Below are 25,102 nucleotides of genomic sequence, written 5' to 3' on the forward strand. Positions count from 1 at the left end.
GGCTTTGGCGCTGGTCAGGATCAACTATTGGGGATAAAGCATGGGAGGCAGGCAGTGGGTCACCAGGCAGTACTTTCTGCCAGGAATCTCTCCAGAAGATGAGGAAGCATGTAGTTACCTTTCACTTGTTCCTCGGGAACCCTCTAGGCCAGAGATAGAAAACTCAAAGACTCACTGGGACCAGGAAGGTAACATAAGTAAGCACAGGTACCTGGAAAATGTACCCTTTTCCATTTTTTGGACACCTACAGCCCTCCTAACCTGTGTTTCGTTTTTCCTCTTTTTATTGAAACACAGAACATACTTCACTTTCCATATCACTCTGCTGTTAGATACACAGCAGTTCAAGCACATGTGTCAGCCTCGGTGCTGGGAAGGCAGTCGGGAGTGGTACGCACAGTTGCAAGCTGCCCAGATCCTGTGGGAGGGGTGGCTGCAACCCTGCTCCGGCTGACTGTTGCCACATGGCCTGGATCTTCTGCTTTTTAAGAGAAGGCAGAAAGCTAGATTTTCCCAGGGTCTTCCAACTGGAAATTGTCAGATAATTCAAGTCAAAACAAAACCAAACACAAACTAACGTAACACCATGCAGCCCAAAGCATTGTGTGGGCTGGACAGTGTGGGGCTGTGGTTGGCTGTGAGCTTGTGGTCTGTGGTCTGTTCTCGGAGTCAGGCCCGCTTTCCCTGATAACTGGGCTGAGATGGGTAATTGCAGGCTACCCTGTGCAGGGCTTGTGGGTTTGCTCATGGCTTGTGGCTTTACCCCAGAACTTCCAGTCCACTTCCCGGGTGGTGACAATGGGCTATGAGAGACTACGCCACGTTGGAGACGTGCAAATATAAAACCATTGAGTTCATCCTGACTGTCTGAATGTGGAAGGAGAAAGCGCCCATCCACCCAAATACAGTCACCGTTAACACATTAATATGTTTCCTTTTCCTGTTCTATATGCATGGATTAAATGTTTTAAGAGGTTGTACTTATATAGACAGTTTCACACCCTGTTCTTAATTCAATGTGAAACAGAAGCATCTTCCATGTTACTAAAATAGAATTATAAAATTAAAATAGATGGATAATATTTAAAATAAATGTACAATATTCCATCAAATAAACACATGCACGCACACACACACACACACACATTTTGAGAGGGATGATACAGTGTAGTAAGAATTCAGTTTCTGGAGTTAGGCCACCTGCTTCTAATCTTACCTCCACCTGTTATTGCCAAGCCTGTTTACTCATCTGCATAAAAGGTGTAATAGGAGTAACTCCTTCATAACTGGGATGGGATGGGATAACATGTAACTCAGGAAGGTCTTAGCACAATGTCCGGTACATTGAAAACACGAAATAAATGTTAGCTATGCAATTAAACTTATTATTTAGAAGTCTTCCTACAAGTGAACATTTAGGCTGTTTACAGTTTTTCCTCTTCTAAAAATAGTGATGTGATCAGCAAATTTGTCCATAAAGAGCTGCCTTCATTTACAGTCATTTCCCTAAATGTGTGGGCTCTTTGATTCGTGACTGGGTCAAAAAGTACAGTCATTTTTAAGATTCTTGGTACGTATTGTGAAATTTGTTATACAGAGGGGTTTTACCAAATTACATAGGCAGTTGCTAAAGTTTAAAGGGAGTGTCCGTTTGGCGCTGCCTACCAGTACATGCTAGATGGCAGTTATCCTCATGAAAACTCTTCCAACTTCACGGAGGTTTTCTCCCGGGGCCTCTGTCACTTGGCCTGAATTAATTCAGATCTGGCCTTGACAGTAAGGTGCCTGTGAAGGTGCCATTTTCAAGTGATCATTACCCTTCACCCAGGCATGAGCCTCACTAGGCACCCTGCAGGGCCCAAGCTGGAATTCAGGGGTGAGGTCCCTCTGCTGCCTGGGCCAAGTCACATCCTGGAGCCCGGTGGCCAATGACACTCACTCCTCCCCCATCTGGGAGCTTTCAGGTCTGTGTTTTCATTAAGAGCCTAATTAATGTGCAGATCACAAAGCCCTCAACACCACAGGAGGCCAGAGTTTGGGGAATCAGAGGAGGACTCAGCATTAACTCTGTGCTGACCGTCATAGTAATTTCACCGGGCCCAGTTGGAGGCAAAGGGCTGAGGGTTACACTTGATTGAATTCACTCTGATTCATTCATTCACTAGCATTTCCCGAGGCCCTGCTCTGAGCCAAGCAGAGTAGGTAAATCAGGTATCAGACACGCACAGCCCCTGCCTTCATGGAGCACTCAGTCTGGTGGGGAATCAGGTGTGCACCAGAATGAGAAGGGCCCCAGGAAGGCTCTGGAACCTCAGAATCTGGCTCTGCAGACTGGGAAGTCTCCAGAGAGGAAGTGGCTATTGATTGGGTGTTTGAATACTGGCTAGGATTTGGAGGTGGGGATGTAGGGAGGGAGAGGTGTTTCAGACTGAGAAACGATGTAAGGGAAGAGTCAGTGGCAGGGGACTTCCCTGGTGGTCCAGTGGTTAAGACTTCACCTTCCAGTGCAGGGGGTGCGGGTTCGATCCCTGGTCGGGGAGCTAAGATCCCACATGTCTTGCAACTGAAAAGCCAAAACATAAAACAGAAGCAATATTGTAACAAATTCAATAAAGGCTTTAAAACTGGTCCACATTCGAAGTGAGGGAGTGGCATGGACTTATATACACTACCAAATGTAAAATAGATAGCTAGTGGGAAGCAGCCGCATAGCACAGGGAGATAAGCTCGGTGCTTTGTGACCACCTAGAGGGGTGGGATAGGGAGGGAGGGAGAGAGATGCAGGAGGGAGAAGATATGGGGATATATGTATATGTATAGATGATTCACTTTGTTATAAAGCAGAAACTAACACACCATTGTAAAGCAGTTATACTGCAATAAAGATGCTAAAAAATGGTCCACGTTAAAAAAGATCTTAAAAAAAAAAGAGTCAGTGGCAGGAAAGGCAAGCATGTGGCAGGATGAGGGGGGAGGGGTGAAAGATGCAGGGTCAGTTGTGAAGAGCTTGGAGTATGGGTCTCCTTTCTATTCTGCAGGCAGTGGAGCATCTTGGACAGCAGCATGACCTGAGCATGAGCAGAGCTGTGTGGTAGGAAGTGAACCTGGCCTTCAGAAGGGATGGAAGGGGGTGGGAATAGTAGAGGTGAGGAGGCTGATTTGGAGGCTGCTCCACAGACCCGGCGAGAGGCTGGGAACGCCGGACCCAGGGCCGTGGGCTTTGGGAGTAGAGGGGAGCGGCAGATGGAAAAGGCATTGATGATGTAGAACCAACAGGCCAAGCAGGAGAGAGGAAGGTGTCGAAAATGACCCAGGATTTCAAAGTTGGTTGGCGATGAGGGAGGTGGTACCTCCCACTCGGGGAATTAACCAGCAGATGAAGCATGCAAGACAGAGCTTGGCGTGGAGTGGGTGAGCACACATACTCATCGTTGCTGCTGCTGGTTTGGACCCTGGCTGGAGGGGTAGGCTCGAGTGAGAACTGTGGGGACTTGACCTTGGTTCCTGTTGAGGGAGGGACTGCAAACGGAATGTCAGGGCTGGAGGTCTAGATGGGTGTGACAGACATAGAAGTGATAGCTGAAGTCATGGCGTTAGATGCAAATGCCAAGGTGAGCTGCAGTAAGACCAGGGTAGACGTCAATGAGAAAACGCTGTAAAGGAAGTTTGGGAGGGAGCTATACTGATGCTAATAGCTGTAGTTAACAAGTATTGCGCCCCAGCCGTGTGCTCTGTGCTAACACAAATCCCGTGATTCACTCACCACAGCAACTCTGTGAAATTTGCACTGTCATTCTCCATTTGACAGGTGGGGAAACTGAGGCTGGGCTTAAGTGACTTGTCCTGGCTCCCTGGGCTGTTCCACCCCGGGCCATACAGCTCCACACCCTGGGAACACAGTCCTGAGAGACTCGTGTCACCAACGTGGAGAAGGAGAGGGAAGAAGGGAGAGTTGCTGAAGTCAGGGTGACAGTGGGGACGGAGACCAATGGGTAAAGAAGGAAAAAGACTTTCTTTTCCAAGTTGGGAGGGGAGAAGGAAAGAGGCAATTGTGAGAGAATTTTGAAGCAAGAGGAAGGAAGTTGAGGAAGCCTGACTCTACCATACTTAAGATAATCTGATGGAATGAAAGGGACAGAGTGTGGCCAGGATTCGAGGAGGAGAAGGTCCTAATATCTGGACGTGCCGAGAGGGGACAAGCTGGACTGGATGGTAGCAGTGGGAGTGCCAGCTGAGGGGTGATCTGGGCAAGTAAGATCATCAGCCACACACCTGAACACAAAGGCCGTCTGAGCTCAAGAATCTGCATGATGACAAAATGGGGCGAAACCATTTCTCCCTGGATCTTCTGAAATGTCTGGCTGAGAAGGTCAACAACTGTGCCTCAGAGGCCCTGACTACATCAGTTTGTCTCTTTGGCAACACAGTTTTATTGCTCCCATAAAGATGTGTGGCTGCCAAGAAGCATACTTATCTCCAGGCAGGTTAGCCTTTTGATACAGTGGACTTTCTAAGAATTTCCTAGTTCAGGGCAGGAATTATTGATGCTAAGCTCCGTAAAGAGATACACATTGCTCCATTCAGTTCCTAAAGAAGAAAGCCTCTGGGAAGGCAGGAACCCTTGGAATGTGATAAGGGGCACAAAAACCTGGAAACTAGCCAGGACCATACAGTCGGTGCCTTCTTCTCAAGTAGGCTGTGTGCCAGTAGGAAGTGAGGGCTGGAGCAATGGCAGCCCAAAAGCGGAGGGAGGAGGTTTGTGAAGAGGCCAGGCATATAGCCATGCAGTTCAAGGGCGCCCTTGAGTTCTGGACACTGTGACTGAATATGTTTCAAACTGTGGTCCCACATAGCTTGCCAAGATTAATGAAGGTGTACACAACCTAACGCACCATTGTGTAAGTTACGTACAGTGGGGACACATCCATTTGTTCTTTGAATCAATTGACAAGGGCAAATATTGTCCTGATTTCTAGACTTGACACTAGTGTTGGTAGTTCTCAGAGCTGGATCGATCTCTACAGTCTTTCCACAGTAGGCTTGGCAGGTCATGGAAGGTGACAGCAGGGCATGGCTGCCTGAGATTCGCAGGTCCAGCACTTCGGGAATCTGAAGTCACATCAGGGCGAGGTAATAAAGACAGGAATGATAACTGTTTGCCTCAAGTAAAGTACATTTGCACAACACACATTTTAGTAAAGTACATTTGCCAACATTCTCAATTAATTTTCACAAAAGCCAAATGATGTGGACAGGCCACTGATTCTTCCCCTTTTGTGTATGATGAGGAAACTGCAGCCCAGTGTGGTTGAGTCCTTTGCACCAGGTTGTACAGTAAATAGCAGCTGAGCAACAGAGCAAATCCCAGCTGCTCCTAATCCAGGGCTCTTTCTACTAAACCATCTGCCTGTCATGGACTGTTTAGATCATGAGAAAACTGCTGGACTCTTTAGAAACAGGAACTGGGCCAGAGCTTCCCCGTTGGTAATACCCTGGGGAAGTGAACTGAGGGATCCCTCAGCTTGTTCAAACCCAAACCACAGAGGTTATACCCAACCTGTTTGTTGGAAGATGTCCATCCACATTACTGGATGCTTCCATAGCATCTTCGACAAGTGTGGCAGTTTATGATTTGGAAGTTTCTTTTAGCACCTATAGTCTCTGGCACAAGGACCAGACAGGGCTGGGCTTGGAGGAATGCCGAACACAGGAGGTGAAAGCTTTGGGAGGCCCCGGTGCTAGAGCTGCCGATCAGATGCTCAAGTGTTAACTGAATGGATGTTGAGACACAGAAGGACCACAGTGTCAGGCACAGGGCCACAGTGCCTGGGACAGGCCACAGTGTGTGATTCCTATCATCAGGAAACTCATTGAACAGGTTAAGGCAAAACAACATGCTCAGAAAACAGCAGCAGCCAGGACAGACCATGATAGGGGGTACAGCCTTGGCATGGACTAGGGGTCCCAGCTTTTTCTACGAGTACCTTTTAAATATATAAAATGGAGACCAACCCAGAGAACAGCTGTTTACTTTATGTCCACAGATTAAGAAAACACATATGACAAGAAGCTACCATGGATCATCAGTGTATTTAAGTAATTGTTATTGTGTTCCCACAATAGCACCTACACATATGAGAAAAATGGCCAGACATGTATGTGAGATATTTTAGGAATTCTGTCAATCTATAATGCTTGTGGATTGGTGGGTCCCTTGAAATAACCCCATGCTGCCCCCTTCCATTTGAGAGCCTGCTGGCCCAGAGGCATTCGAGCACAGAACACTTGGTGAGCCTACACATTGCTAACTGGGGACCAGCAGGGCTTCATCAGTGGGTGGCAGACTTGTTAAGGATTTTCTGGAGAAAGTGACCTGTTGAGAAATGATGTTGTATTTCCACCCCACCCTAACATAGGCACACAGAGGAGGACTGGTGGCACTCTCCCTTCCAGAGAGGCTCCTGAGGCCTGGGCCCTCCTTACCTCAGTGGATCAGTGACCAGTCACTGTGTTTCAGCTGACTTTCCTGTTTCCAAGGTCATGACCCACTGAAGAAATTGAACAGCATTGCCTGAAAAAGGAAAGAAGTGAAACTTGTTTGTGTTTGTGTCTGGGAAGGGTACAGTGGGATGCAGTGGCAGGACCCTGGGTTCTGAGAAGAGGGGCACTAGTGGCTGATCTGTGGGGACCTCAGCCTGCATCCGAGCCAGTGAAGCCTCTCTGAGGTAGGAGGACCCCCCAAGGAGTGGCTGCATGTGTACCTGTTAGAACTGGCCAAACCTGGACACCTGTACTCTCTGCAGAGCTCCCTGCAGAGGCACCTGCCTACAGAGGGACCTCCTGGCCCAGGCAGGAGCCAGCAAGCAAGGCACCAGACACTGCTGCTGAGCGGTGGAGCCAGACAGCCACAGTGTGTGCTGTGGGGACTGAGCTGGACCAGGCAGGGGAGCCCGGAGGAGGGGTCCTTTTAGAACTGTGTAGGCCTTCCTAAGCTCCTAGGTGAAGGTTAGGAGCAGGGTGGGGGGCAATTTTATCAACGTTGAACATCCTGCTCGTCTTGGTGTAGGGTGCTTGAGTTGACCCTAAATGAATTTGGGAAAACAAAGAAAACCACAGGCATCCTGAGTGTAACTCTACCTACCATAGTAAAAGACTCTTGATTTAGAGAGTACAGCAAAAAATGGCCTTAATGGCAAAGTGCTCATGATAAGAAATAATCAAAATTTGATTCATCATCTTATCCTCATTTTAGAACAAAAAATTCTCATTAGAGAAACTAAATACATTTCATTCTAGAAGGAAATATACCTAATGTGAACCCTTCACTTGCATGTGTGCACCCCAAGCCAAAGCCCTGAAGGTTCCAGAACAACAGGCTGAGGGGCAGTGGTTCAGTGTGAGGAGGGTGCCTACTTCCTTCCTTGGGTTCCTTGCACAAAGACAAATCCACATGTATCAGTTACACATATTTCCAAGAGCTGCTTGCCAGCAACCTCCCAAGTCAGTTGTTAAGGGTCACCAAAATTTGTTTTACACAAACTAAATTTGGTCCACTGCTAGATTTACCAGAAGCTCTGATTCGGCGCTTTTCTAAGTCTAGCTGCCAAGGCTCCTGGGCAACTCCTTCCCCAGCTGAGCCACAGAGCATCTTGTGGTCTGAGCAATTGATCAGAATCCCAGCAGTCTTCTGCCTTGTGGTCCCTTATGAATTGTCCATACCACTATTGCTAAAGTAGGTGGGCCCATAACTACTGTCACCCAAAAGAGATTTGCTTCTCATTGAGTGACACGTCATTGATGTCACAGAATCCTTTTGCCTTGAAAAGCAGGAGAGGCTAGGTAGGCTTCTTTGCTCTGCCTGAGTGACCAAAACAGTTTATTTCAAGTCTAAGACATCATTTTCTCAGTAGGATATGGTGTCTGGTGCATGCCATGGTCAGAACTCACCAACTGTGCACTTACAAGCTACACCTTTTATGGAATGTAAATTATACCTCAGTTAAAAAACAAACTAATAAAAACAGGCAGAGGAGGCCAGAGGAGAAGACAAGGGCTATTAAGAGTGATTGGTCTTCATGGGAAAAAAGGTGAGACTTAAGAACAGGGAAGAAGTCCAGCCAAGAATGCATCATCTCAATGTAATAACAAGGACACATCAAACAAATCTCAGATAAGGAAAGTTCTGTTAACAAGAAAGGGGGTGGTGTAGTCTTGAAAAATGGCAGTGTCATTAAAAAAAACAAAGAAAGGCCGTGGAAATGCTCCAAATGAAAGGAAGCTAAAGAGACATGACAACTAAATATAATACATGATAGACTGGATCCTGTCCTGGGGGTTGGGGAGGAACACTCTAAAGGTCAGCATGAGATCACAGGAAGGTATGAGCATAGACAGTACATTAGATACAAGTATTGTCCATGTAGATTATGAACCAGGCTGTTGTCCCACAGTATGTAGAATGGTATCCCGAGTCTTAGGAAACACAGACTGAAGTATTTAGGGGCAAAGGACCATTTTGTATGTAACTCACCCTGAAATGGGTCAGAGAATAAAATTATGTATGCATGTGTGTGCAAAAGAATTTCCTTATTGCTTATTTTGGGAGAAAAAAATGAAAGTACAGATTTGGTTCTGGTTTGGGTCTTGATGTCAAGGCCGGTTCTCGTTTGGCCAAGTGTTTTTCCAATTTTATCAGATTCTCTCCTTCTATCAGTAACTCCTGAAAGCCACATTGTACCCACAGCTGATTCATGAAAACACTGACTCCAAGTCAGGTCACTGTTACCTGGAGATGAACATGGCCCAGGCAAAGTTTAGGCCCTGGGACAAAGGCATCTGTTCAGTTTAATTGCACACACATGTTTGAGTGAAAAGTAGGGGGCGGAGTGGGAGAAGAGCGGGAGGGAGGGAGACAGCATACAAACCATAAAACAAATGAGGTAAAATGTTAACAATAGGTGAATCTGGGTAAAGGTGTTCTGTGTACAGTTTTCCTTTTTTGTACTTTTTTTTTTGCAAATTTGAAATTATTTCCAAATAAAAAGTTTCTTTAAAAATATTGGGGTTGAGGGAGGTGGAAGGAGTTCCAAGGGCTCCACAGTATCAACTTGTGTCCAGAAGGCCTTGGCCACCAGTTCAGACTCGTGTCAGTATTCCAGGTCACCATGACAATTCTATTGCTGTAATAATTGTAAATGGATAATTTTCAAGCAGTAGAAGCTAGATCGCTTATGTTACAACCCTAGGAGAATGTGAGAGAATTTCCTTATTGCTTATCCTGAAAAGAAAAGGAAAAAAGTACAGGTTTTTTGTTGACAAAGTCAGTTGGAGGTTGGACAAGTTTTTTTACAACATCTGTCCCCCAAACAAGCAGAATGTTATCAGGACATTCTCTTTCAATCAGTAACTTCTGAAAGCTACATCATGCCCACAGTTGATTCATGAAAACCTTGACTCCTGGGACAGATCACTGCTACTTTGACATGAGCATGGCCCAGGCAAAGTTAATATGTTGGGACAATTAACATCTATGTGGGCTAACGTCAAAATTTCCCAGGATGACCCTGGTGGTATCATAGTGGATTTGGGAGAGAAAGGGGTGTTCAGTGACCTCTCAGTGGATTCTCAAACACCACAGTGTCTGATCTTGCTCTGAGCTCAGAGGGCCCTGTGCCCCTAAAAGTGGCCACCATCCCTGCTCACTCCCTGCTATAGACTATAGAATGAGACTCAGCCTCCTGCCCACGTTGTAGTTGGCCTAATGCACGTGGCCAGGATGCCTCTGTTCCCCCAACATAGAAAGAAAATACAAGATTAGTTTGTTCAAGCATACTTTCCAGGCAAGTAGGAACCTCCCCTTGGACCTCGTCTACTTCCGGGTTGAGTGAAAAGGACAGGTTGTACTTACTCCTAAATCTCTGGTTTGGACTGTGGCATCATGAAGCTGAGTATTTTTTCCTAACCTTCATTTGATAAAGATGGGGCTATGTAGGGGGCTTGGATGTTCACCTGTATAACAAAAGTGATCTGTCTCTTAGCCAGCATGTGTAAAACCCCATTGAGAGGGTGCTTACAGGAATTAAACCCAGGTGGCAAAATACGCATGTGGTCATAGGCAAGCTTCATTCTGTTTCTGTCCTGGCCATGTCATGTTAGTTCTTCAAGAAGGGAAAGTTGAACATGAGTCTGCTGTATCTGCACTGGGACTAGGAGGTCTCTCTGGCCATGAGTCAAAGCTGTGCTGAAAGGTCCATAGCAAAGTAGACAGGCATGAGGCAGGGAGATGGAAGAAGCCCGATGGAAGAATTAGAGGAACAGACAGAGTCACTACTTGCTGGCTACACACATCCTGTAAAGAAGCTACTGATATAACAACTGATAATCTGCCAGCAGAGACCCCAGAGGTCAGCTAAGGAGACAGCACCCTATGCCCCTGGGCTTTGAGGGGCCAGTGGCACCAGTACTGCCCTACAGCTGTTTCAGGGCACAGCCTGGCCAGGGCTGGAGAGAGTCAGTGAGAACATGTCCAGCCCTCCAGCCAGTGCGTCCTGCACCCAACTCACACCAGTCAACTTGGTCTCAGTAATAATCTGGTGATAACATTGCACCCCTACAGTGTTCCTAGCACCATGCTGAGCTCTTTATAAGTATTACCTTGTTTATACTCACAACAGCCTGTTCTCTTTTTTATTTAAAAAATACAATTTTCCAACTTTATTGAGATACAGTTGACATATAGCCTTGTGTAAGTTTAGGGTGCACAATGTGATGATTTGGTACATGTATGTATAGTGAAATGATTACCAAGATAAGGTCAGTTTACACATCCATCACCTCATATAGTTACCATTTTGTGTGTGTATGTGGTGAGAATGTTTAAGATCTGCTCTCTTAGCAACTTTCAAGTATACAATACAGTATTGGCCTGTCCCCTTTTCAAAGGTAAGGAAACAAAGGCTAAAAAGGTGCTTACCAAGGTCAGAAAGTTGGTAAGCAGGGCCAGGATTTGGAACCAGGACAGTCTGGGTCCAAATCTCATACACTTTTTACCACACTATGCACGAGTACACACACACACACACACACACACACACACACACACACACACACACACACACACACACACACACTGTGTTGGATTTTCCAGCCTCTGCTTCAAGAAGGAGCTTGGTATGCCTCAGCATATTTGATCCAAGGCATTGTGCAGTCACATCTACTCAAAAAGACATAGTGATGGTTGACCGAGAACCTCTGAGCATTCTAAGGCGACAGGTGCTTTATCACCTGGCTGGGATTTTGTCCAGTCTGGCTGCACATGCTGGCAGGAGCTCCCTGTTGGGACTTCAAAATCCCCGTTTGAGTTGCCAAGACGGTCAGAAGTTTTGGTAAAAATCAATTGGTGACGTGAGTGGGAACTGTCAATGGGCTGGGCTGACTCCAATGCCAGACAATGGTCATTCTCTTGCCCCCAGGTCACTTGCCATCTTTTTGCCCTGTCTTTGCAGCCAACCTTGGTTTGAAGCCCAGGGTGGCAGCTCTTGGGGAGCAGCCAGCCTACCAGGGGCCTGTGCATTGCATCATAACCATCGTGCGGACTGAAGGCCTGGCAGGGCTCTACCGGGGCGCCAGTGCCATGCTGCTGCGGGACGTCCCGGGCTACTGCCTCTACTTCATCCCTTATGTGTTCCTGAGTGACTTGATTACGCCCGAGGCCCACACAGGCCCCAGCCCCTGTGCTGTGTGGCTGGCAGGCGGCATGGCAGGTAAGGGCGGCATTGCTGATTCCTGCCCCCATGCTGACCACGGCAGCAAGACAGCTGGGGAGCCTACCATGCCCTTCTCAGCCCTGGGGAAGGGCAGGGTTCATCCAGCCACTCATCCAACAATTCTAAGTACCTGCTATGGCCAGACCTCACCAGGCAGACGAAGGGCTAGGAATGGGGAATGGTCCCCCCTCTTTCTCCCATCCCCTTCTCTCTGAGTCCCTATTTGGACTCTTGCAGCTTTCAGCTGGAAGGTATATTTTGAGCACTTGCTCTGTGTCAGGTACCACTGAGCTTTGAAAAGAAAATCTGTTATCATGGCTCACCTTTTTTGAATACTGGCACCCTGCAGACCTTTCCAATGTGAGATTTTCATTAGCCCCAGAAGGTAGGAATCAGTCTCCCCGTTTTTCATGTGAGAAAACAGGTTCAGTGTGACCAACTCAAGGTCACACAGCTAATGTAGATAGTATAGTAGGGACTCTGCAGTCAGAAAGATCCAAGTTCAAATCCACACTTAGTCATTTTGTGACCATGGACTGGTTACTTAACCTCCTTACTCAGAACCCACGCTGCATCCCCATTTCACTTTGGGTAAAAGTCAGTGACCTTGCAATGGTTTCAAGACCATCAGCATTCCAGCTGCCTGTTACCCTTCTGCACTCATTTTTTTGCTACCGTCCCCTTACTTTGCTCTGCTCCAGCCACACTGGTCTCTTTCCTGCAACTTGACCGTGCCTGGCTCTCTCCCCACCACAGGGCCTTTGCACTTGCTATTCCCACTGCTTGGATTTAGCAATGCATAGGTCACCAGGGACTTTGACAAGACCCATTTTGATGAAGATGAAGGTATGAAAACCTGATTGAAGTGGGATCAAGAGAGAATGGGATGAAAGAAATTGGAGAACCCAAGTACAAACAACACTTCTGAGAGATTTGAATGTGCTGTATGGGGAAAGAGAGAAACACAGCTATAGTCAGAGAGGGGTACAGAAGTCAAGAGAGGATTGCTTCTCAAGAAGGCGGGTAACTGATGGGAACATACTGTATAGCACAGGGAACTCTATCTAATGCATGGTGGTAACCTAAATGGGAGGGAAGTCCAAAAGGGAGGAGATGTCTGTATGTGTATGGCTGATTTATTTTGTTCTGCAGTGGAGGCTAACACAACATTGTAAAGCAACCAAACTCCAGTAAAAATTTTTTTAAAAAGACAGGTAACATGGTATGTTTGATGCTGATGGGAAAGATCCACTGGACAGAAGAAAATTGTCATTCCTCCTCCTCCTCCTCATCTAATCAGCTGTGCTTGAAACTTAGGAAACACATAACAGAGCCCACATCTTAGCCACCAGACCCCAGTGTTCCCGTTTCCTGCCTTGTGCCTGAGGCCTGGCCTGTGCCAGCTCCCAGTAAGTGCTCGATAAGTACTTCTTGACTGAGAAGGCAAACAGGCCCCAGCTTCTCTCATTTCTGGTGAGAGCAGATGTGTGTGGCCTGGCAGTCAAACCTGGTTTTGAAATACCCTCGCCCATGGGCTGAGAACAGGGGAGTGTGCCAGGGCAGCACCTGGGCTGACTCCAGGGAAAGCGGCCCCATTTATCCTGGAAGAAGGCAGGAGGGAGGAGAGGTCCAGAGGTCTCCCAGAGGACCAAGGGCAGGAGGCTGGGATGGGAAGGGGGCTGGGGACAGGCTAAGGCCTCTTTTGGGAGCCGCTGGGCAGCAGTTACAAAACGTTGCAAACCAGCTGCCTTGGACTTTGGCATCGGTTTGTTTTTCTCTCCCCATCAAAGAATGTGCCAATTTCTCTGTTTATACAATAACCTGGCGTTGTTTTCTTAGAGTCCCTTAAAGTCACAAAGTACTCAAACCAGGACACCTGAACTTATCCAATGAAGATGACCCAGTGGCACATGGTCCTAAGGCTTCTATTCCACATCACTGGAAAAGATAAGAGCTTTTAAAAGACCTGCCCCTGCTCTTCTCTGCAGTCCCTCAGCTGACCCTTCCTTGGCAAGCAGGCTATCTGAAAGTGTTTGTTTAGCATCTTCTTCATGTTCAGAGTAAATCCTGCCTCTGGGGAGCTGCCAGCCTTCAGCCTCAGGCCTCACCCTGATCTCCCTCCCCTGTGCCCGGAAAGTACTATGGGGCCTGTTCCTGTTCCTCCAATAAAAGCTGCTAATAAAGCTTTCTGCTTAGGAAGCACTAGCGATGGACCTGGAACTGTGCTAAATGCTTCACATGCATCAGGTTATTTGTCCTCATAGCAACCCCATGAAGATAGGTACTGCTGGCCCATTTTACAGAAGACAAACCCAAGGCCTAGAGGTGGCAGGAGACTTCTGCAAAGTCCCACAGCAAGTGGTGAGGGAGAATCAAGAACCCCCTTCATAGGTCCTGACCTTGAGCTCTTTCCACGTCCCCCAGCAGCATATTAAGCCTCTGAATGGTGGAAATCTGCAGGGAGCCGGGTCCCCTCCAGACCCCAACCAGCCAGCCCCTGATACCTATTTGTCTCTCTCTTAACAGGAGCAATTTCTTGGGGGACAGCAACTCCTATGGATGTCGTGAAGAGTCGACTGCAAGCTGACGGGGTTTATGTAAACAAATACAAAGGTGTCCTGGACTGTATCTCCCAGAGTTACCAGAAGGAAGGTCTTAAAGTAAGCCCCACAGCAGTCATGCAGGGTCAGTGTCAGTCCCTGGAAGGTAGGGTCAGAGATTTTGGAAGATGTGAGACTACAGAGAAGGGACTCAGGAAACCGAGGTGCTGGCAGTTAAATTATGAAGCACTTGTTTCATCCAGTCCTAGCCCCGGCCTGGAGGAAGAAGTGGGTGTGCACCCAGCTGATGGGTTCAGAGAGGACCGGTAACCTACCTGAGGTCACACAGCTGGTATGTGGCAGAGCCGGGGTCTGGACCCACATCTGTGTTACCAAAGCTGGCCTCCTCATCCAGAAAGGCTAGGAGCTCCCTCCTCACTCCCTGCTCAGCACCTCAGCCTCACCCCTCCTATAAGTGGGGATTCCCAGAACCACCTCAATCATCACATCTTGCAGGTTCCAATTCCCTGATCTCTCTTCTGCTTTCCACCCCACACAAGTCCAGACCCCATCACCTCTGGTCTTGGCTACTGAGGCAGCCTCTAGCCTGGCCTTGTCTTCCTTCTCCTGAACCTAAAGGGCTTATCCTAAACCCAAGCCTCTACTTGCCTCTAAACGATCTCAGAATGAAGATCAGGTTTCCACATGTAGTGTCCAAAGTTATAAACATCCCCATCTATCTTGCCTCCCACTATACCCCCTAGTACCCTCATGCTTGCTCTTCCTCAAATGGGCCCCTGGCTTTCTTTCTTTTTCTTTTTTTTTTTTTGTGGTACGCAGCCATGGCTCACAAGCCCAGCCGCTCTGCGGCATGTGGGATCTTCCTGGACCAGGGCACGAACCCATGTCCCCTGCATCGGCAGGTGGACTCTCAACCACTGCACCACCAGGGAAGCCCCCCCTGGCTTTCTTCGCATGCCTCTTAGAGTCAGCAGACTTGAGTGCAAAGCCAGGCCTGGCTACTTGTGAACTGGGGGAATCCAGGCAAGCTTCCCCTCTCCAGGCCTCAATTTCTCCAATGATAATCACCCCTACCATGAACAGCAGAGATATTTGTAGGTTAAACTAAATTAGGCATATAAAAAGTGCTCAGTTTAATGTATAACACATAGAGAACATTTAGAAAGGGTCATCTGTTTAGCATTAGCATTAGTATTAGTAGTTTTATTAGTGTTAATGTTACCACTGACCTCTGGGCCTTATCTCACGTGACTGCCTCATCCCAAGCCCTCCAATCCTTACTAACTGCCACTCCAGTGTGTCCAAACTTCTGTTTTTTTGCTCCAATGGAGTGCCAGAGCTTCTCCTCTGGAAACCTGGACTTCCACAAAGGCTCTCTCATCTGTGTGTGACCTCCCAAGTCTGTTCTCCAGCTGCTCCTGGACTACAGCCAAGAGTGGCTGGAGCCAATTCACAGGCTACTGCAGGTTTCACTGCCAGTACTGAGGGCTGTCTGCCTATTAGCTGATGCACAGGTGGGCAAGACTCCTCTTGGGTCCCTTGGTGTATGGTGCTAGATCCCACAACTCCCACAGAGGCACTTTTGTTCGTGGATGGAGGCTGAATTTTTGTTGTTGAAGTGAGGACAAAATAAGGGACATTTTGGGCTGCCATGATGCTAGTGTCACTCTCCCCATCTATTTACCTTTTGTGAGATTTTTACAATATCTCTTCATACAGCTTCAAGTTACTGTCTAGTGATTTTATTTCAGCCTGCAGGGCTCTCTTGAGCATTTCTTACAGGGTAGATCTAATGGTAATGAACTCCTTCAGCTTTTGTTTATCTGGGAATGTCTTGATTTCTCTCTCACTCTTGAAGGGTAGTTTTTCTGGATATAGAATCCTTTGTTGACAGTTTTGTTTTTTTTTCTTTCAGCACTTTGGATATATTCACCCATTGCCTTCTGGCTGTTAAAGTTTCTGATGAGTAATCTGCTGAAAGTCTTATAGAGGATACTTTTTATCTGCTTTCAAGATTCTCTCTTTGTCTTTCAAAAGTTTATTATAATGTGTCTTCTTGTAGGTCTCTTTAAGTTCATCCTACTTGGAGTTCATTGAGCTTCTTTGATGTTTATATTCATGTCTTTCATCATGTTTGGGAAGTTTTTGGCCCTATTACTTCAAATATTCTCTGCCTCTCTCTCTCTCTCTCTCTCTCTCTCTCTCTCTCTCTCTCTCTCTCTCTCTCTCTCTCTTCTCCTTGGACTCCCACAATGAATATGTTGCTCTGTTTGATAGTTTCCCACAAGTCCCTTAGGCTCTGTTTACTTTTCTTCAATGTTTTTTCTTTCTGTCTCTCAGACTCAATAATTTCTCTTGTCCTATCTTTAAGTTTGCTGATTCTTTCCTCTGCCTGTTCAAATAAACCTTTGAATCATTCTAGTAAATTTTTCATTTCAGTTATTCATTCATTCATTCAGTGCTTTTCAGCTCCAGAATTTGTTTGCTTTCTTTCTGGGTTTTCTATTTCTTTATTGATATTTCTATTTTGTTCACATATCATCTTCTTGACTCTCTTCACATCTTTCTTTGGTTCTTCCAGCATCTTCAAGAAGGATATTTTAAAGTCTTTGTCAAGCAGATATGCTATCAGGTCTTTTTCAGGGACATTTTATTTTGATTTTTTTTCTTTGAGTGGACCACACTTTCTTGTTTCTTATATGCCTTGTGATTTTTTATTGAAAACTAGACATTTGAATCTAATAATGTGGTAACTCTAGAAATCCAATTCTCCCTCTTCCCCAGGGTGTAGTGGGTTTTGTTATTGTTTTTGATTGTTGTAGACTATCTCTGTACCAATAATCAACCAGAGGTGTAAACTTAAGGTTTTCTCAGTGTTTTTCTGAGCCTGTGCCTTTCCCTGGGCATACGCAGTCACTTTCTAATTTTCCTCATACATGCAGTTGCTTTTGAATGTCCTAGTCTTTAATGTCTGGCTCCCAAAAGAGGAAAAATAGAGAAATGAAAGGAAGGGAAAGGGGCACCATCCCTTTAAATTCCCTGGAAGTCACTTCAGCCAGTGAACAAGGGGGTTGCAAGATGGAGGGGGAGGTTAAACAAGAATGACTGCCCTCCTCTTTGTACCTCATGATCAGAAACAGCAATCAGTGACCAGAACAGAGATGTCCAGTATTTGGAGGACAAGGTTCTCATTGCACACCCTGGTTCCCACAGGCTGTGTGCAGGTTACTCCAGGAACATGTGCATAGATGCCTGCCAAAGGGCTTGGGATGGGGGGTGGGTAGCTGCTACTGTGCTAAATGCTGACATTGACTGAAATTAACCACTGCCCAAACTCTCCCCTGGAAGTTGGAAGCCTTCAGTAAGCTCCAGAGTTCTAAAGTAGTTACATCAGAAAAATTCTATCTGTATAATAGTTATCTAGGTGAGGAGACAGAGTCCTGGTATTTTCTACTCTGCCATGTTCCTAGAATTCTCACCTCAGTTGTTTTTTTTTCTTTTCCAGTTTTATTGAGATATAATGGACATACAGCACTGTAGATGTTTAAGGTGTACAGCATAATGATTTGACTTACATATATCATGAAATGATGACCACAATAAGTTTAGTGAACATCTATCATCTCATATAGATACAACTTAAAGAAATAGAAAAATACTTTTTTCCTTGTGATGAGAACTCAGGATCTACTCTCTTAACCACTTTCATACATAATGTACAGCAGTGTTCATTATATTTATCATGTTGTACATCCCCTCCCACCACCCCTCACTTCTGGTAACCACAAATCTGATCTCTTTTTCTCTATTTGTTTGTTTTAAAAGTATAATTGACCTACAACACTTTGTTAGTTCCTGGTACACAGCATAGTGATTTGACGTTCCTATGCATTTCAAAATGATCACCATGATAAGTCTAGTTACCGCCTGTCATCATACAAAGATATTACATAATTATTGACTATATTCCTCACACAGTACATTTCATACCCATTACTCACTTAGTTTGTAACTGCAAGTTTGTACCTGTTAATTTCCCTCACCTATTTCTCTCCTCCTCAACATCCTTCCCCTTTGGCAACAACCTGTTTGTTCTCTGTATCTATCACTCTGTTTCTGGTTAGTTATGTTTGTTCATTTGTTTTGATTTTTAGACTCCACACATAAGTGAAATCATACAGTATATGTCTTTCTCTGACTTATTTCACTTAGCATAATACCTTCTAGGTCCATCCATGTTTTCACAAATGTCAATATTTAATTCAGTCTTGGCTATTGTAAATAATGCTGCAATGAACATAGGAGTGCATGTATCTTTTCTAATTAGTGTTTTTATTTTCTTTAGGTAAATACCCAGGAGTGGAATTGCTGGATTGTATGGTAGTTCTATTTTTAATTTTTTTTTGAGGAACCTCCATACTATTTTCCATAGTGCTGCACCAATTTACATTCTCACCAACAGTGTGCAAGGGTTCCCTTTTCTCCACATCCTCACCAACACATGTTATTTCTTGTCTTTTTGATAACAGCCATTCTGACTGGTGTGAGGTGCTATCTCATTGTGGTTTTGATTTGCATTTCCCTGATGATTAGTGATTTTGAGCATCTTTTCATGAGCATGTTGGCCATCTGTGTGTCTTCTTTGGAAAAATGTCTTTGCAGGTCCTCTGCCCAGTTTTTAATTGGGTTGTTTGGTTTTTTGATGTTCAGTTATATGAGTTCTTTGTATATTTTGGATATTAACCCCTTATCAGATATATCATTTGCAAATATCTTCTGTCATTCAGTAGGCAGCGTTTTCATTTTGCTAGTAGTTTCCTTCACTGTGAAAAAGCTTTTTAGTTCGATATAGTCCCATTTGTTTATTTTTGCTTTTGTTTCCCTTACCTGAGGAGACTGATCTCAAAAAATATTGCTAAGATTGATGTCAAAGAATGTATAGCCTGTGTTTTCTTCTAGAAGTTTTATGGTTTCAGGTCTTACATTTAAGTCTTTAATCCACTTTGCACTTATATAGGGTGTGAGAAAGTAGCCCAGTTTTTCCAACACCATTATTGAAGAGGCTTTATTTTCCCCATTGTATATTCTTGCCTCCTTTGTCATAGATCAATTGCCCATATAAGCATGGGTTCACCTCTGCGTCCTCTATTCTGTTCCATTGATCTATGTGTCTGTTTTTGTGCCAGTATCATACTGTTTTGATTACTGTAGCTTTGTAGTATAGTTTGAAATCAGGGAGCATGGTACCTCTAGCTTTGTTCTTTGTTCTTAAGATTGTTTTGGCTATTCAGGGTCTTTTGTTTTTCCATCCAAATTTTAGAATTATTTGTTCTAGTTCCATGAAAAATGCCATTGATATTTTGATAGGGGTTGCATTTCATCTGTAGATTGCCTTGGGGAGTATAGTCTTTTTAATAATATTAATTCTTCCAATCCATGAGCATGGTATATCTTTCCAACTGTTTATGTCATCTTCAGTGTCTTTCATTGATGTCTTATAGTTTACCAAGTACCTTTTACCTCCTTAGTTAGATTTATTCCTAGGTATTTTTTATGCAATTGTAAACGGGACAGTTTTCTTAATTTCTCTTTCTGATAGTTCATTGTTAGCAACAAATTTCTGTGTATTAATTTTGTATCCTGAAACTTTACTAAATTCATTGAAGAGTTCTGGTAGTTTTTTGGGGGCATCTTTAGGATTTCCTATGTATAGTATCACGTCATCTGCAAAAAGTGACAGTTTTACTTCTTCTTTTCCAATTCAGATTCCTTTTATTTCTTTTTCTTCTCTGATTGCTGTGGCTAGGACTCCCAATACTATGCTAAATAAAAGTGGCAAGAGTGGATACCCTCGTCTTCTTCCTGATCTTAGAGGAAATGCTTTCAGCTTTTCACCATTGATTAAGAAGTTATCTGTGGGCTTGTCATATATGGCCTTTATTATTTTTATCATAAATAGATGTTGAATCAGTTGTCATTTGTATTTTTTTAGCAGAAGCACAGTTTGTGATTCAACCAACAAATACAGAGTGACACATAAGAGAGATTCAAAAGAGATGCTCAGTTTTTATTTGAGATTTTTTTTCTATTTCCTCAAATATTAATGTACCATTTTTCCAAAAAGTCCTGTAGAAGCAAAATATATTGCTGATATTATTTCCTCCAAAAATTTACTGTGTTCTGTTAAAAGCAAAGTCCTAGAAAACAACTGAGGTCAGATGATTGATTTCTTAACCTCAAAAGTGTCTGACCCACAGTTTATTTTCAGAGACAGGTTTTAAGCAGAGATAGCAATATTCAACTTGATTAACCACATCATTGACTGAAATTATTTTTTATTAGTTGCTTAAAAAATTTGTAGTATGTGGGGTTTTCCTGGTGGCGCAGTGGTTGAGAGTCCGCCTGCTGATGCAGGGGACACGGATTCGTGCCCCGGTCTGGGAAGATCCCACATGCCGTGGAGCGGCTAGGCCCGTGAGCCATGGCTGCTGAGCCTGCGTGTCTGGAGCCTGCACTCCGCAACAGGAGAGGCCACAACAGTGAGAGGCAAGCGTACCACACACACACACAAAAAATGTGTAGTGTGTGAACATAGGAAGCTTCAAAAGGTATAAGAGGATATACTGTCTAAACGTCCTCCTGTGACCCCCTGCTAGTCTTCTCTCAAAGGCAATCACTGTTATAAGTTTCTTGTGATATATTTTCAAAATATTCACAGCCTATGCAAGCATATATGTGTGTATGTATATTTATGTATGTTTGTATATGTGTTTGCATATAAACATACATAGTATCATGATTAAAAAAATAATCTTATACAGCTCTGGAAAGTTGGGTGGTCTCACAGTCAGATCCCCAGCAGCGGCAGGTGGAGCATCTTTTCCCAAGGCCGAGGGATGGCTCCAATCCTAGTGAGCTTGAGTGCTGGCTTTGTGGAGTACGCATTCCCAAACAGTTTTACTGCAGCTCACTGAGGCTGCAACCTATTCTCACTTCCCTATGGAAGAAGAACTCAGTGACAGTAAAGAACTGGAAAGGAGTGAAATAACGGCAATGGTACCCAATTTTAGTAACCCCTTGTAACTCAGTGATTACCAGTAAAGCAGTCTTTATGGTAGGGGAACTAGTGAGTCCATGGACTTCTGGGGCATTCCCAAGTCAGAACGGTAGAAAGGTGGGGTAGTTTTGGATCCATTCTCTGCCTGCTCAGAGGATTGTCCTAAACCACATGGGCCATGGCTCACACATGGAGAGCTGTCATCTGCAATAAGGAGGCTGGAGGAGTGACTTGATGTCCTCTAGCTCCACAGAGGTGACTGTTGTGAGGGGGTTTGTGACAGTGGGATGAGACTGGATGACTCTAAGGAGAGATGGAGGGGACCATTTGTAAGTAGGCACCAGTGTTGGTTACTCTTTGTTCTGCCACTTGGGGGATCTGAAGGCCTCCCTCCACTCCAGGAATCCCCCACTACCACAACCACCACCAGGATGCTTTCAGCCCAGAGACCATTCTTTTTTCACATCAAGGAGTTTGTTCGTTCATGCATTCATTCATTCATTCACTCATTCATTTATCTGCCTGTCCATCCATCCATTGATTCATTTAATAAGATTTATAGAGGATCCTCTAGCAAGCACCATGCAGATGCTAGGGATTCAGATGTGAGCCACACACACAGCCCTGCTGTCACTACTCTGACTGGGACTATTAATGAAGGGATAGACAAGTCATAGGTGATTGGAGGATGGTGTGAGAAGTGCTGTGATGGCAGAGATACTGAGGGCACAGAAGACAGTGGGCCATAATCCTACTTGGGGTGGCCATGGCAGGGCTACCAGAGGGTATAGCCAAGTCTGGGGAGGATTCCAGCAGAGGGAACCAGAAGAGGCTCAGTGGTGAGAGAGAGCTGGCCTATTAGGAGGAATGAATGGCAGGCCAATATACTGCCCACAGTGTCAAGTGTAGGAGGCAGCTCAGAGAAGTGCAAGGAGAGAGCATGTGGGTCCTGGAAGGCCAGGGAAGGGTATGGACTTGACTTTGGGAAGTGGGGAGCCATTGAGGATTCATGAGGAAAGACTCTGTCTACTGTTTTTGTGTTCCAAAAGCCAAGGTGATAGCCAGTAGCTCTGCACTATTTTTGCCATCTTTGGGCCTCACAGCAGAGCAGGCCATAGCTAGGGGTAAGTAGGCACCAGTGTTAGTTACTGTTTGGTTCTGCCACTTGGGGGATCTGAAGGCCTCCCTCCACTCCAGGAATCCCCCACTACCACAACCACCACCAGGATGCTTTCAGCCCAGAGACCATTGTTTTTTCACATCAAGGAGTTCGTTCGTTCATGCATTCATGAACTCTGGCTGCCTGAAGTGGCCCATGGCCCCTACACGGCCCAGTGCCATGGGAGAGGAGGATCACATTTCAAGCTGCATCCTGCCTGGCTTGCCTCGCCTTGCAGAGCCAAACCCCGGTGCACATGGGAGCCTCTGTGTGCACCCGGCATGGAATTTTCCTCTCAGAGGCTGACCCAGTTCCTTGCTCCTATTCAGTCACCCTGGCTGAGCCTGTGGCATTCCATAAAGGTTAGACATTAGAGAGGAGTACTAATGTTACAAGGAGGCTTCTTGCCCCCTACCTGAATTGCTCCAGGGTTTGGCTGGGCCACTTGCTCACCTCTGGGGATCTTAAACTCCCTTCCCTGGGGCCAAGCCTCCCGCAGCCCCCAAGGTACACTGAGGCCCTTCCCTCTCCTTCCTGACAAAGCTGCACAGGCTGCCATGAGTGCCATGGTGCAGGCGCCTCTCCTGAAGGGGTGTCTGTCACCTGATGTCCTGGCCCATGACAGTGGCCTGCACCTACCCTGACATCACCGTGTCCAACAACTAAGAAAATTGGGGACATGTAAGGGATTTCTACCTTCTGAAAAGTATAGTACCAGGTCTAGTCCGTAAACAGTAAATTATACAGGTATCAATAAACAAGTTTACATCTTATACCTGACAGTTCTCAGGTCATTCACACTTGGGTAGTGATTTGCCTTCAGACATGTGATCTCTTCCCAGAGAAGACATTTAATGACATTCCACCTCTCATTCCACCCCCCACCAAGGCCTTTATTTATTCTCATCATGTTCTAGGTTATACTGTAGTTACTCCTGAATGGGGCTTATCTTCCCTAGTAGGTTATCAACTTCCCAAGGGCTGGAACCACATCACAGAGATCAGTGTCTACCCAGCACCACGCAGGAAGATTCAGAGTGGAAGGAAAGCATCTTACCATATTCATACCTAGGGGTGAAGACAAATACAGTCTTCTTGTATTAAAGGCCGGGTTTAGGCCACTGGTACTACTCCTCAGCGCTCATACTCATGACCAAAGTGGAGTGCTACTCTGTATGAAGTGGTGACTACTGATAATAAGGATGGTGGTGTGATTGTCAACAGTTAAGGAGTGCTTTACTGTTGGACAGGCACTGTGAAAATGCCTTTAAGAGCAACATCTCATCTATCCCCTCAAAAACTGTAGGAGGTCAATAGTATTATTACCCCCATTTGACAGTTGGGAAAATTGACTTCTAGAGACTTTGCTATTTTCCCAAGTAACACAGCTACTAACTGGCAAACTGTACCTGGACTCCAGGTGTGTCATCTTGAGCAGGGCCTGAGTTCCCCCTACCCTGCCCCTTTGGGGACGTCCTGTGAAGCACCTGTCACAGTTGTTGGTCATGGCCGGGTGCTCTACCACTGCAAAGCGTGTGGAGCTCTGACTTGCAGAGTCCCGAGAACCGAGCATGTGTGCGCATGCTCACGAGAGAGCGGAACAATTAAGCGAGTGTTTGTGGTGTTCGCGGGACTCACCTGTTGGTTCATAGTATGTAGCGCATGCGTACCGGGCCTGCGAAGGAACGCGCCTTCAGAAGTGACTTGGCTGAGGGCGGGGGCGTGGCTGGGGTGTGTGTGTGCTGGGCGGGGGAGGGTCTCCACCTTCCCGGTCCTTTGGGCTCTGTAGGGTCCAGCCTGGGACAGGGGGCTGCGTGGGTGGGCAGCAGCGCCGGCCCTGGCTCTGCCCTCGGTGGCAGCCCTGCGGAAGGTGCAGGTCAGTGCCCTGTGATAATGCCGCCTCCTGCCAAAGGTGTTTTTCAGAGGCATCACGGTCAATGCCGTGAGGGGCTTCCCCATGAGCGCGGCCATGTTCCTTGGGTACGAGCTCTCGCTGCAGGCCATCCGCGGGGACCACGTGGCGACCAGCCCCTGAGCGCAAGGTCAGTGCACCTCCTTCCCAGCCACTTGTGCCCTCCTGGAGCTTAAAACTTTCTTCTTTGAGGTGAAAGTGGTGTGGCCTTCTGAAATATCCCTCTGTCATTTGTTTCCTGTTTAATCTGTGTTAATTCTGGGCTAGAATTACCACCCTTCTTGTCATCAAAAAGCCCTTCTGAAATGCCCACCTGTGGCTGACGGTGAGCTGGACGCTCAGTAACTGAGGTCGGCACAGAACTTACCTGTTTATAGTGAGCTCACCTATCTGTTTCCCATTCAGTAGCTTCAACAGCCCTTGGAGAGACGCGTGTTTAGCTTCACTGTACAATTTAAATAACCCAGGCTCAAGACTGAGGACTTGAACCAGGGTGCCCACTGCCTGTTACACAGGCAGCATCTCCCCACCTCCCTACTGAACTCAGTCTAGGTCTGAGGACAGGCTCCCAGAGCTCTAGAGGACAGCCTCTGCTATACCATCCCTGCCTCCCTCACTCTCTCCTTTTCCTGTTCTCGTTGTAGAAAG

At 45.9% G+C, this 25,102-nt stretch overlaps 1 protein-coding gene across 1 annotated transcript in view; it reads left to right on the forward strand.

Moving 5' to 3' along the window:
* SLC25A48 (solute carrier family 25 member 48) overlaps positions 1 to 24,577 on the forward strand; it is a 38,403-nt gene extending 13,826 nt beyond the window's left edge. The window contains exons 5-7 of the mRNA XM_060091958.1: positions 11,505 to 11,762; positions 14,292 to 14,425; positions 24,455 to 24,577. Coding sequence (XP_059947941.1) covers positions 11,505 to 11,762; positions 14,292 to 14,425; positions 24,455 to 24,577 — 515 coding nt within the window. The remainder of the gene's footprint in view (positions 1 to 11,504; positions 11,763 to 14,291; positions 14,426 to 24,454) is intronic.
* Positions 24,578 to 25,102: the final 525 nt, after the last annotated feature.

This window comes from Mesoplodon densirostris, chromosome 3, assembly GCF_025265405.1.
Source record: "Mesoplodon densirostris isolate mMesDen1 chromosome 3, mMesDen1 primary haplotype, whole genome shotgun sequence".
NCBI classification, from domain to species: Eukaryota; Metazoa; Chordata; class Mammalia; order Artiodactyla; family Ziphiidae; genus Mesoplodon; species Mesoplodon densirostris.